The sequence below is a fragment of the Leopardus geoffroyi genome, chromosome B1 (assembly GCF_018350155.1).
Source record: "Leopardus geoffroyi isolate Oge1 chromosome B1, O.geoffroyi_Oge1_pat1.0, whole genome shotgun sequence".
Taxonomy (NCBI): Eukaryota; Metazoa; Chordata; class Mammalia; order Carnivora; family Felidae; genus Leopardus; species Leopardus geoffroyi.
This window is the reverse complement of record NC_059327.1, coordinates 15721094-15732965: the sequence shown is the minus strand read 5'-3', so window position 1 is coordinate 15732965 and position 11872 is coordinate 15721094. Positions and strand designations below refer to the sequence as shown.

Sequence of the window (11872 nt, the reverse complement as noted above, 5' to 3'; positions counted from 1 at the left end):
TCACAGTTCTCTAAAGGCACCAAGACAGAACATTCCCTAATCTCACAAAATTCTTGAAACTGCTCAGTGTACCCTCAGAGTCCCTGCAGATTGCACGAAAGCACATAAAATAAGGTGGGATTATGAAAGCTATGATCCATGCCACCATGTTGGAGCCTCAAGCACCATGGTATGAGGTAAGAGAAAGTGCATAAACTTAAAGTGTGAAAGCCCAACTTGAAGCATTGTAGGTACTCACAAGATACATAGTATGATATCTGACATTCAGAAGCTGGGCCAGAGTTATAAATGAGTCCTGCTAGAAGATCTGCATTGCTGGTCTTATTTTTAAATCCACACAGCAGTTAGTAAGAACTCAGTAAAACAAGGTGTGTTAAGTGGTCTTTATTGGGGTGTCACATTAGGTTATCTTCTTCATTATCAGTTCTTCAGTTAATTGTACAAGTATGATAAGTTATTTTATATCTGACGTGGGAATTTAAATGTAAAATAAATACAAAATACATCTGTGGTTTAATGAACACTCAATGAAGCATTTTTTTCTGAGGTATTCCTTTCAGTCTGGTTTTATCCCAGATCTATCTTTTTTACTTCCCATAGGAAAAGTCTATTAAACCACACAATGGATCTGGAACCAATGAACTTGAGTTTTGATTACATTAGACGTATTTTTTGATCTCATCATACAATACCAATACGAAAGCTCCGCCCATGCCTCTCAACACATTGGACCAGGCACCTTTGAAGAAAGCCTTGGCTCCTTCATCTTTTGCAATCTTCCTCCAGCAGTCCACCGTCCCAGTGTACATAATATCCGCTGTGGAAACAAATGTCGGTAAGGGCTCCAGAATTCTGGAGGAAAGAGGCTTTTCCTCTGAAAGACATCTGCACAGTTAGAAAAGTCAGTCACTTCAGCTCTAGGCATCCTGCTAAACACCCCCTTCCTTGCATAACTAGCAGGCAGCATCTTTTGTCAATCCTACTCCTTCAACCCAAGATCAAGTGAAGAACTGGGGCGATTAACCAGCTCACCCACACGTGGTCAAGCTGTACAATCAGGGGATCGGGTGGAGCGGGAAGTATTAAGCTAGATGGTCCCCTTTTTTATGGGTGAGAAAACAGGTGGAGTCTCAGATTCTGCTGCCCAAGAGGACACCATTAAAAGAGACACAGCTATTAAGCTGAACCATATGGCACTAAGGTTTGACTTTTTGACCTCAAAAATGGCAATTTCCTATGTTTCGATCTATGGCAGCCAAAACCGCTTCAGGCCATCTCACCCAACAAAAACATCCTCTCCCACTAACACCTATAGTAGCAAGATGACAGAAGCAAGAATTATTTTTAAATAAACTAATTAATTCATTTTCTGCGTTTCTGTACCCAGGCCCTAAGGGAAAAGGGCCTAAGGCCTCTATAATACTAGCCGAGTCACATCTCGACATCTCATTTTTGATGTTCTTATCCCTTTGATAGAAGCAAATTCTCTTCTCTAAAGGACCAGCTGACCGTGCGAGGGGGAATGATTGTTAAGTTTTCTTTCCTAAGTCCTTATCACATCATTTTAACAAGGAGAATAGTGAAGACTGGAAGGAGCACTGACTGGTGTTCTCCTTGGGCAGAGAAATAAGAGACCCACAGGTGTCAAGCTTACCCCCTTTCCGGCCAGACTGCATCATCATCCTACGGCGGACAGTGTCAAAGGGGTAGGACACCAGCCCTGCAACCGCTGTCACGCTCTGGGCAATCATCCAGCTCACAATAATGTGCACATTCTTGGGGTCAGGCAACATCCCTGTGTGCAGAGGCAAGAAGCCAAATGGCTATGAAGTGATTTCTCTCAGCAGCTCAGCAAAAAGCAGGAAGGGATGGAGAAGAGGCTACCATGCCTCCACCTCCATGCCCTACCCTTCTGGAAGGACCTGACCTTTGTGGGGCACCTCACAAATAGCCAGGCAGCCAGCCAAAGCTGGGGGCTGCCCTCGGGATCCAGGGAACCCTGAGTTCTGCCCAAGGAACAGGGCATGTGAAGGAGGTCCCCGAGTTCCAAGTCGTGAGTGACAGAGCTGTGGCAAGGGGGGAGCAGGCTCCCCTTCTCCCTCTCTGAGTAACTCCAGGCCAGAGTTTATTTCAGTAGAGGACAAGGAGAGCCCTTTAGCCATTTATCCACACCGTACCACCTCATTCAGAAGCTTCAGTTTAGCCCAGGGGCTAGGGGAGAAAAAACCCAAGATTAATAAATAGAAGGTCCTCTGTGAGTGACAGATCCCTAGGGACCTTCCTCCTCCCCACTCCGCACCCCCTGAGGCCCCTCGCTCACCCTTGGCAGTATCATAAACTCCAAAGTAGGCAGCTCTGTAGATAATGATGCCCTGGACAGAGACGCTGAAACCCTGGTAGAGACCCTTCAGGCCATCAGACTTGAAGATCTTAGTGAGACAGTCGCCCAGACCGCTGAACTCACGCTGGGCAGCACCCTTGCCCACATCAGCAGCCAACCTGGTCCTAGCAAAGTCCAGTGGGTAGACAAAGCAGAGGGAGGTGGCCCCAGCTGCCCCACCAGAAGCCAGGTTACCGGCAAAGTAGCGCCAGAATTGCTTATGCCGGTCCACGCCCCCCAGGAAGATCTGCTTGTACTTGTCCTTGAAGGCGAAGTTGAGAGCTTGGGTGGGGAAGTAACGGATCACGTTGGCCAGGTTACCCCTCCAGAAGGAGAGAAAGCCCTGCTCCTTGGGGATTCTCACCACACAATCAATGATCCCTTTGTACTGCTTCTCAGCACTGATCTGTTTGCTGGCATGCTGGACCTGTGGGGGGAGGAGAAGGGAGGGCGGAAGGAATTGGGTGAGGACGGCCAGAGCAGGGGGGGGGGGGAGGGATGGAAAGAGGATAGGAGGAAAATGAATGCTTACCATTCCCTGATTTTCTTTCTTAAATAAATGGGGAAATCAGATATCAAGTCCAAATAAATATGTCGGCTACTTGGATAACAAGCCAAAAAAACCCAATATTGCCCCACTTATCAGGCCATTTGAGAGAAACGGTTCTTCCCCAAATAAACTGAAAAGATTTCATTGTAAAGAGAGTCATGTATGCACTGCATTTTCCCTAGGTTCCAGAACTGTATTGGGGGCTCAAAGGGAGGTAAAGGGCCCTGCCCTAAAGGGCCCCTGCTCTAATTTAACAGACAGGATGGGCAGGAGCTAATGATTCCTCAATTTTCACAGAGTCTCCCTGGAGACCAGGATTTCTGAGTACTAGATGCTCTAACAGAAGAAGGAGAATAAATCCACCAGATACTAGAGCGTGAAAAATTTCAAGCAGATTATCCAAGTAATTAATTATTGAGGGGTCTGTTGCTGTTTGCAAGTGAGCAATTTGTTGGGGTTTTTCTTTATGATAATTTTGACTCCCAAACTGAGGACGCCCAGTTTCTCACTGAGGGGCCCTTGCCTTCGGGGCAAGTAGAGAAAAACACGATGGAGATGATGATAAACCAGAGATCAGGCTGCAGAGGAAATGATTTGGGGACAGGGTAAGACAATCTGAATTTATTCTAAAAACTGCTACTTAATCTGTCAAAACCTGTTTCTTCCGCTGCGAAACCGGGGAGAAAATTCCTTACAGAGGTTATGCAAAGATAAATAATATATATGTCAGCCTACAGCATTAGTGCATGGGTCACAGTAAGCTGGCTTTTGAGTAACAATTATTTTGAGGTTTTTATTGTAGACGGTGGATGCACGGGGGAAAAGGTGCAACGAACACTGAAAATCAAAAGGTGAGGCCGACCTATGAGGCCTAAGCGGAGCGTCAGTGCCGTCCCAGGAGCAGGATCTGGCTGGCTGTAACCCACTCGGGGTGGCTTTCCATATATAGACACTCGAACGCAGGGCGCCACCCGACACCAGGAATCTGCTACTGACGCTGGACCTGTCTCTACGCAGAGGGCACCTTCCCCTTCCAGTAGGCCGGGCGGCTGGGCCTGTGGCCTAGCACAGATTTGCTACGGCCGGCCAGGCCCCGCGCCCGCGCGCCCCCGCGCCGCTGCAGCTCGCCGGCGCCCCGCGCGCCCCGCCGGGCCCGCACCAGGCTGGCCGCGCCGCGCCGCGCCCGCGCCGTCCTTACCTGCAGCAGCAGTTTGACCCTCTCGATTGGGGCGACCGCGGTCTTGGACACGGCAGCGGCGACGCCGCCGGCCAGGAAATCCTTCAGGAAGCTCAAGGCGTGATCAGTCATGGTGACAGCCGGGCGCACACAGCCTCCGGGAGCCGCGCTCGCGCTCTCGCTCTCGCCTCCGCCCGGCCAGGCACGGCCGCCCGCTCTCCGTCCCTGCGCGACGCGAAGGGGCCGCTCGCGTCGCCCCGCAGCCCTCCTTATATCCCCCGCCCAGCCTCTCGCGAGAGGAGGAGGGACCCCGGGGCCGTGCGCGCCGTGCGCATTGGCTGGGCAGGTGCCTGGACACCCCCTCGCCGTCCCCCTCCTCGGCAGAGGGCAACCGGGGCGAAGGCGCTTCCGGGAGGCAGGGGTGGGCCGGGGGCTGTGCCTTCGGCTTGGGACGTTTAAAGGGCAAATTCATGTTATCTGTCCCGGCGAGCGGAGGGAACACCATGTCTCCGCAGCATGTGGGCCGCTGTATTTATAGCACAAGGAGGCTTAGGCTGGGGCCGACCTGGGGACCGACGCCTCAAGCAGGGCTTGCTTTAACCTCGGGCCTGCACGGGACCCGCTCCTAGCCAAGGGATTTCAGGCTGGGGTTTTTCCCCCCCCCCCTTCCTCCTAACGGTTTCCCTCACCAGGCTCACTGCTTGGATTTGGGCCCCTTCGGAGTTGCGTGCTTTCGAAAATAAATCAAGATCCTCCAAATTAAATGCTAACGTCGCTTGATGCTGTGATTACCTCATAATCTGGCAACCTGCCGAACCCCCTCTTCCCTCCATTCAGTCATTCAATCATTGATCCTACCATGAAATACTTACGTCCTGGCATTCAATGCCACCAGGAAAGGTCGAGTGCAGGGGGGACTCCAAGAACGGGGGCCTTACAGGACACTTCTTTTGAAAATCCCTTAAGGGCTTAATGTGCTGTTTTGCTGTCAACGGAATCTCAGGACATTTTCTGGGCAGAATGTTCTCAGGCAGCTGTCGGCTTCTTGAGGGTCACTGCTGTAAGCCTTTCCATTGGAATTGCTGGGTAAGTGTGGTATCGAGTAAGAGAAGGTCGAATCCTTGACTGTATTTGCCCCTTTTTAATAGGCACCTGGGACATATGCTCTCTAGTCTTAGGAAACTGATTGCAACTTCGTGTCGGATTGTTGGGTTTTTTTTTTTAATGTATTACTATGAACTTTGATTTTCCTTTTTCTTTTTTTGTAGGCCGTTCATATAATCATGCAGGTTTTCAAATACAGCTGTTCCTTCCCCTAGAATGATTGCAATTGGCTTTTAACTGTAAACGCTTCACTCAAGTTTCTTCCCATGTTTGTACATTTGACAAAGTTTATGCATTTTTTCACAAGCTTGCTGATGAATGCAGACCTCATGTTAGGTGACGCCCTGGGTATGGAAACTTCAGTAGAGAGAGGTCACTGGTTGGGTGCTGGGACCACAAAGGGTATGCATTTATCTGAGGTCGGGCAGGCTAGAGTCCAGAAATCTAGGTGAGCAGTATGAAGGCTAGCAAATGCACGTTTACCAAGGTCAGAGCAGGCAGAAGGTTAAGAATTCAGCATAAACGGAAAAGCCATTTATGCATTCATTCAACAGTCACGCGCATTTATCGTGTACCAGGAACAAAGTTTGGCCCTGTGCATTCACTATGAGATGGTTCAGTCTCCCAAGAAACTAACAGTTTAGCAGTGGACATATTTATCCCTTGTTGAGCTTTATTTGTTACAGCTTTACATACAGATTTTCATGGATCAACGAAACGCACATAATAAATAGTGTACTGCGTTCTATTCTGCTAACATTGAGCAGTTGCCTAAACCCTTTTCCTTATGCGTTAGAGATGTTTCTTATTTTTACTATGAAAAATAATGCTGTTACATACTTGCACAAAGTTCATTTTCCCCTTTGTGATCTTTCCTTCTCTTTTCTCCTTCCTAAAGTGGAACAGATTAAATGCCTTAAAAGATTTTTAGCTCTTGCTACATATTGAGAAGTTGCTCTTCAGAAATAATGCAGCCCACCAGCAGGGTCAATGGGTTATGGATCCTCCTCCAACACTGTCTTAAAAAAAAAGCATCTTTTAGTTATTTGTGCCATTTAATTCGTTCTAATTTGCACATCTTTGCTATGGAACTGCACATACTCCGTGCGATTCCATTTAGTTTGTCAGGGTTTTCCTTTTGTATAAATTTTTTTTAATTAAAATTTTTTTAACCTTTTTTTTTTTTTTTTTACTTTATTTATTTATTTATTTACATCCAAGTTAGTTAACATACAGTGCAATAATGATTTCAGGAGTAGATTCCATAATGCCCCTTACCCGTTTAGCCCATGCCCCCTCCCACCCCTCCTCCAGGAACCCTCTGTTTGTTCTCCATATTTATGAGTCTCTTATGCTTTGGTCCCCCTCCCTGTTTTTATATTATTTTTGCTTTCCTTTTGTGTAAGTTTTTAATCTTCGGTGACTGCCTATGGCGTGAAAGCAGAGTATGTATCTGTATTTATAATTCTTTATATATTTGGAGCAATAAATATGTGTTGCTCCAAATAATTGAATCTTTTGTTTTCTTTTGATACTTAAAAAAAAATTGTTTTAATGTTTATTTTTGAGAGAGAGAAACAGAGAGTGAGCAGGAGAGGGGCTGAGAGAGAGGGAGACACAGAATCCCAAGCAGGCTGCAGGCTCTGAGCTGTCAGCACAGAGCTCTACATGGAGCTTGAACCCATGAACTGTGAGATCATGACATCCAACGTCGGATGCTTAACCGACTGAGCCACCCAGGCGCTTTGATTTACTTTTTTTTCTTTTGATACTTTTTATTACATTTATCTAACAGTGCTATATATTTAAATACAAACAGATCCCTGTTACAATGATATACTTCATGTTCCGATATAAATGTATCTCTTTTGCAGATTAGTCTGTCTGTCCTACTAGCCTATTTCCTTCTACTTCTTTTGATCTCATCTCATACTATACCATTCTCAGTAGTATCCCAACACTAAATCTTAAGTAGATATCTCCTTTTCTCCATTATTTGTCTTACATTACTAATGCTAGTTTGTCATATATGAGGTTCTTAAGTAGTTTTAATGAATGAAATCACCACATCATGACTTATTTATTTGATCGCTGATCTTTAAAAAAATAAGACAACTTATATGTGATTCTACAACCACTTAAAAAACAGAAAGTTTTGTCTGCCTATATGTCTGGATTTGTCTTTCCTATCAAGGTATTCAATTATTTAAATATCACTAGACAATTTTTAATAGATATTAAAATGAAACATTAACATATTCACTCAGGAAGTATTATCATCTTTTTACACTTGATTTTACTAGTCACAGTTTTTTATGTTTTCTAAATGGAAGGTATCGCATTTCTCCTTGGCTTCTGTCCAACCATCCTGTCGTGTCAGGTGACCTATAGCTGGAATCCTTGACAAGAGGTTTTCCACGGATATGCATACACTGTCCTCTCCCTCCACGGGCTTTCTCAGAAAAGAGAGGCCTCAGATGTCCTCAGGAGCATGAGCTGCCCGCGATCACAAGATCCATGTATCACTTACACAGGCAGGGCAGAGAATGGCACCCAGCAGAACATGTGTCCACCGGCCAGTCCCAGCACTCTGTGGCTTTCTGCCAGCATGAGAATGGACAAGGTATCTAGGAGATAAGAGAGACAACTGTGCCTTCAAATGTGGCATAGAGTCCTGGAGGCTGGCGGGTGGGGGGACAGGGCTATATAGAAACGAGAGCAAGGTATTGAGCTAGTCTCTTTTGAATTTGAATTTTTAAATTCATGTTTATTTATTTTATTTTGAGAGAGAGAGAGAGAGTGAGGATGAGCAAGGGAGGGGCAGAGAGAGAGAGAGAGAGAGGGATAGAATCCCAAGCAGGCTCTGCACCATAAGCACAGAGCCCCCCGTGGAGCTTGATCTCACGAACTGTGAGATCATAACCTGTGCCAAAATCAGGAGTTGGAAGCTTAACCAACTGAGCCACCCAGGCGCCCCATCTTTTTGGCTTTTTTTTAGTGGAAACTTTAAAGAATCTTTGATATTTTACCAGACTTGGAATAGAGAACGGGAGCTGCTAAAGAGGAAAAGGTACCGGAAATAAAGAAAAACACTTAAGGGTTTGCTGATCGTGGTGATAATGCAATGCCCGTGTGTAGGTATGTATCTAAAACTGCTAATAATTAGTACATACCATTACTATTTGTTAATGGTAAATTTCCCCATTAAGCAAAGAGGAATTAATTCTGAGAACTTATTGTTTTGATAGCATAAGGCCACATATAAATTTCTGAATTTCACTCAAAAGTATTCACACTGATGCATTGCTTCCAAAAAGGCAAAAGAAAAGAAATGCAATATTTCTCTGCCATTCTTGCTCATTAGCTTATCAAGTGAGAACAATGCCTTAATTAACAAATCCTTTATAACCAGGTGCCATTAGAGTAAAGTCCTTATCAAAGCACACACACACACACACCACATACCTTTGTAAGTAGTGGGTATTCCTACAAAATGCTTCAACTACTAGTCCCTATTGTAGCTAATGCCAGGAAAAATTATGAAACTACAAAATGTGTCTTTTTTTTTTTTTTTCAACGTTTATTTATTTTTGGGACAGAGAGAGACAGAGCATGAACGGGGGAGGGGCAGAGAGAGAGGGAGACACAGAATCGGAAACAGGCTCCAGGCTCTGAGCCATCAGCCCAGAGCCTGACGCGGGGCTCGAACTCCCGGACCGCGAGATCGTGACCTGGCTGAAGTCGGACGCTTAACCGACTGCGCCACCCAGGCGCCCTTTTTTTTTTTTTTTTTTTTAAACCCACTGTTCATTCTAGAAACTTTTTACCCTTTAGTGGTCCACTCCTTAGGGTATGCATTTTCCTTCTACTCTCCCACACCAAAATAGAAATCGGAACCATTAGCACCCAATTGATTCACTCATTCATTTACTTTTTTTCTTTTTTCATCTCTCAACAAACGTTATCGGATCCTCACTTCAGACACCCAAAACTTTGTAGGGTACTGGTGATATGAAAATCAGAAAGGTAAGATTGTTGCCCTGGAGAAGCTCAGATGGCAGGAACAGACATACTTGTGGTGTCTACGAGGCCATTCCAGTGCAGGGGGTGACAGGGTCCAACGAGGGCTCCGGTTGTCTTCCCAGGTGAATAACTTTCAATGTGGCACCTCAGAGTTTGTGTTTTTAACAGCGTATGAATGCTTCTGAAACAGAAAGCTTTGTTAGAAAGGTTTTAGGCACCATTATTTAAAGGCTATGATTTCTGGGGGCAGAGGAGCCCCTGAATCATAAATAAATGGTCAGAGGGACTTGTTTTCCTGGAAAGCCCTTATCCCTGGAGAGTTTGCTCACTGGGCTGCTGGAGGCAGGGAAGCCTGGCACCCCACTCCCCAACTAACACAGGCAGATCCCCTCCTTCCTAAAGAAAATTCCATAACTTCTCTCCCATTCATAATCTTAGCACCCCTCCTTACTTTCTCCAAGACTCCAACAAGCATATTCAGTATTTTATGGTGCAAGTAAGCTTCATTGTATGGATAGTAATAACGCCTCCGACGATAAGTATCTATTTACCTTCCATGTGGACACTTCTCGTTTCTGACTTGCATTCTCTGTGAATAAAGCCATTATTCACTGGGAGTTGACTTGATTGATTTTTAAGTACGTTTTGAACTGGCTTCCCTAGTAGTTAGTGTTTCATACAACCTACCAGCTGTGTTTTTTAAAAGTTTTTGTTTGAGTAACCTCCACACCCAACGTGGGGCTTGAATTCGTGACTCCAAGATCAAGAGTCGCTCACTATTCCTACAGAGCCAGCCAGGCACCTCCCCCCCTTACAAATCATTTTTTTTTTTTAATTTTTTTTCAACGTTTATTTATTTTTGGGACAGAGAGAGGCAGAGTATGAACGGGGGAGGGGCAGAGAGAGAGGGAGACACAGAATCGGAAACAGGCTCCAGGCTCCGAGCCATCAGCCCAGAGCCCGACGCGGGGCTCGAACTCACGGACCGCGAGATCGTGACCTGGCTGAAGTCGGACGCTTAACCGACTGCGCCACCCAGGCGCCCCACAAATCATTTTTTAAAACATTTCAGTGAATTCTGTAAGTCTGTCTCTGACCTGTATACTAAAATGCCATGCCATCTTTTTTATGATTTAGGGGCTCATCTGCTTTCACTTCATTAAGAGGACAATCCCTGTTACTATTAAAATCAATGTTATCAGAGAGGCCATTTTTGCTCTGTACTGTTGAATAACAATATTTTGCTATTTTAACGCATAAGGGTTTTTCCCCCTATATGCTTCTTTTAGCCCATGACCCTTTTCTCATGCAGATAGATAGATATTCTGTGTTGTTGCCTCAGAAAAAAGAAAACACTCAGAAAGCAGAGAGAAAATAAAAACAATTCTTAGCATTAGAATTTCCAAAAGAAGAGAAAGATTTCAAGTATAAACAGTAGATTTGGGAGAATACCTAAAGGAAGGTGAATTTTCCTGCCCACCCCATCCTTCTAAAGAGTATATCAAATTTTCTCAAGCCTGGGGAGAAAGGAGGTTATGTTAGACAGGAAGCAAGGAGCAAGATGTTAGTGGGGGTCCTTGAGAAACAGGGGCTCTGTACTCTCCCCCGCAGCTCAGAGAGGCAGCAAGGAGCAGGAGAGAAAAGGTTGGGTGATGTTTTAGTATGCATGTCAGAGACAGCCTTATAGAGTTTATCCAAGTAGCATAAGGGAGGAGGTGAACAAATCCCAGCCCCTATCAGTCGGTTAAGCGTCCGACTTCGGCTCAGGTCATCACCTCGCGGTCCGTGAGTTCGAGCCCCGCGTCGGGCTCTGGGCTGATGGCTCAGAGCCTGGAGCCTGCTTCCGATTCTGTGTCTCCCTCTCTCTCTGCCCCTCCCCCGTTCATGCTCTGTCTCTCTCTGTCTCAAAAATAAATAAACGTTAAAAAAAAAATTATACGAATCCCAGCCCCTGTAGGTTAGTCTCCCAGTGTGAAGGGCCCCAGATAGCCCCCATGAAGTTTCTCCTGCCCCAGGAGGTGTGGGAGCAGCAGAATAACATTTTGTACCCAAGGACAACAAGGTTATCTGAAAACAAGCCAGACCTGAAGAGCTTCATGGTTGGAAATGAGGCAAATGTCGAGTGACCTTGATGGAGCAGTGACTGAAGACCAGAGGCGATAAGGACCTGGCCTCTGATGCCAGCATGGATAGGTGAAGATCAGACCATATGCTTCCCCCTTCCTACCCTTAGTACTACAGAAATCCCTGGAATTTAGATGTAAATCATTGCAAAAAGGGGAGAGAGAAGGGGACCCCAATTGTTTTCACCACTTGGCAGAATGGAGTCTCTTAATAGAGATTAAGTTGCCTCACACAGTTGAGTTTCTAGGCCAGTATTTGTACTTGCTATCGTATTTTCTTAGTTTTAAAAGAAAATATATTGAAGACATATCATAATTTTGGAAATTCTTTACTGTTGCTTGTTCCATCAAGCACATTTATTTAAGTAGGAGATACAGACTTAATTGACAGAAAGTGAGAGAGAGAGAGAATGGCGGTGGAGGGACTTCAGGGCTGTAACTATAGTTACAGAAAACTATAGTTCTCCTTTTGAAGTTCTATGAAACTCCAGCTTATGCATTATTTAAATGGCTAA

General features: G+C 45.4%; 1 protein-coding gene and 1 long non-coding RNA gene across 2 annotated transcripts; both read right to left on the bottom strand.

The window, feature by feature from the left end:
- Window positions 1–369: 369 nt before the first annotated feature.
- Window positions 370–4381, bottom strand: SLC25A4 (solute carrier family 25 member 4). The gene is made up of 4 exons (XM_045453290.1): window positions 4129–4381; window positions 2321–2807; window positions 1655–1795; window positions 370–817 (listed from the first exon to the last, which is right to left on the bottom strand). Exons 1-4 carry the CDS (start codon window positions 4237–4239, stop codon window positions 660–662), a joined length of 897 nt encoding a protein of 298 aa, XP_045309246.1. The 5' UTR covers window positions 4240–4381; the 3' UTR covers window positions 370–659.
- Window positions 4382–5864: 1483 nt separating this feature from the next.
- Window positions 5865–10010, bottom strand: LOC123585313. The gene is made up of 3 exons (XR_006706055.1): window positions 9786–10010; window positions 9285–9415; window positions 5865–6230 (listed from the first exon to the last, which is right to left on the bottom strand). It is a non-coding gene; the product is annotated as an uncharacterized LOC123585313 (long non-coding RNA).
- Window positions 10011–11872: the final 1862 nt, after the last annotated feature.

Bases quoted from the DNA above. Each gene is read 5' to 3' on its own strand.
- SLC25A4 (XM_045453290.1), bottom strand. From the start codon at position 4,239: ATGACTGATCACGCCTTGAGCTTCCTGAAGGATTTCCTGGCCGGCGGC. The intron at 2,808-4,128 runs GTAAGGACGGCG...CTCCCCCCACAG, and splicing joins GGGTCAAACTGCTGCTGCAG to GTCCAGCATGCCAGCAAACA. The intron at 818-1,654 runs GTAAGCTTGACA...TTGTTTCCACAG, and splicing joins GCAGTCTGGCCGGAAAGGGG to CGGATATTATGTACACTGGG.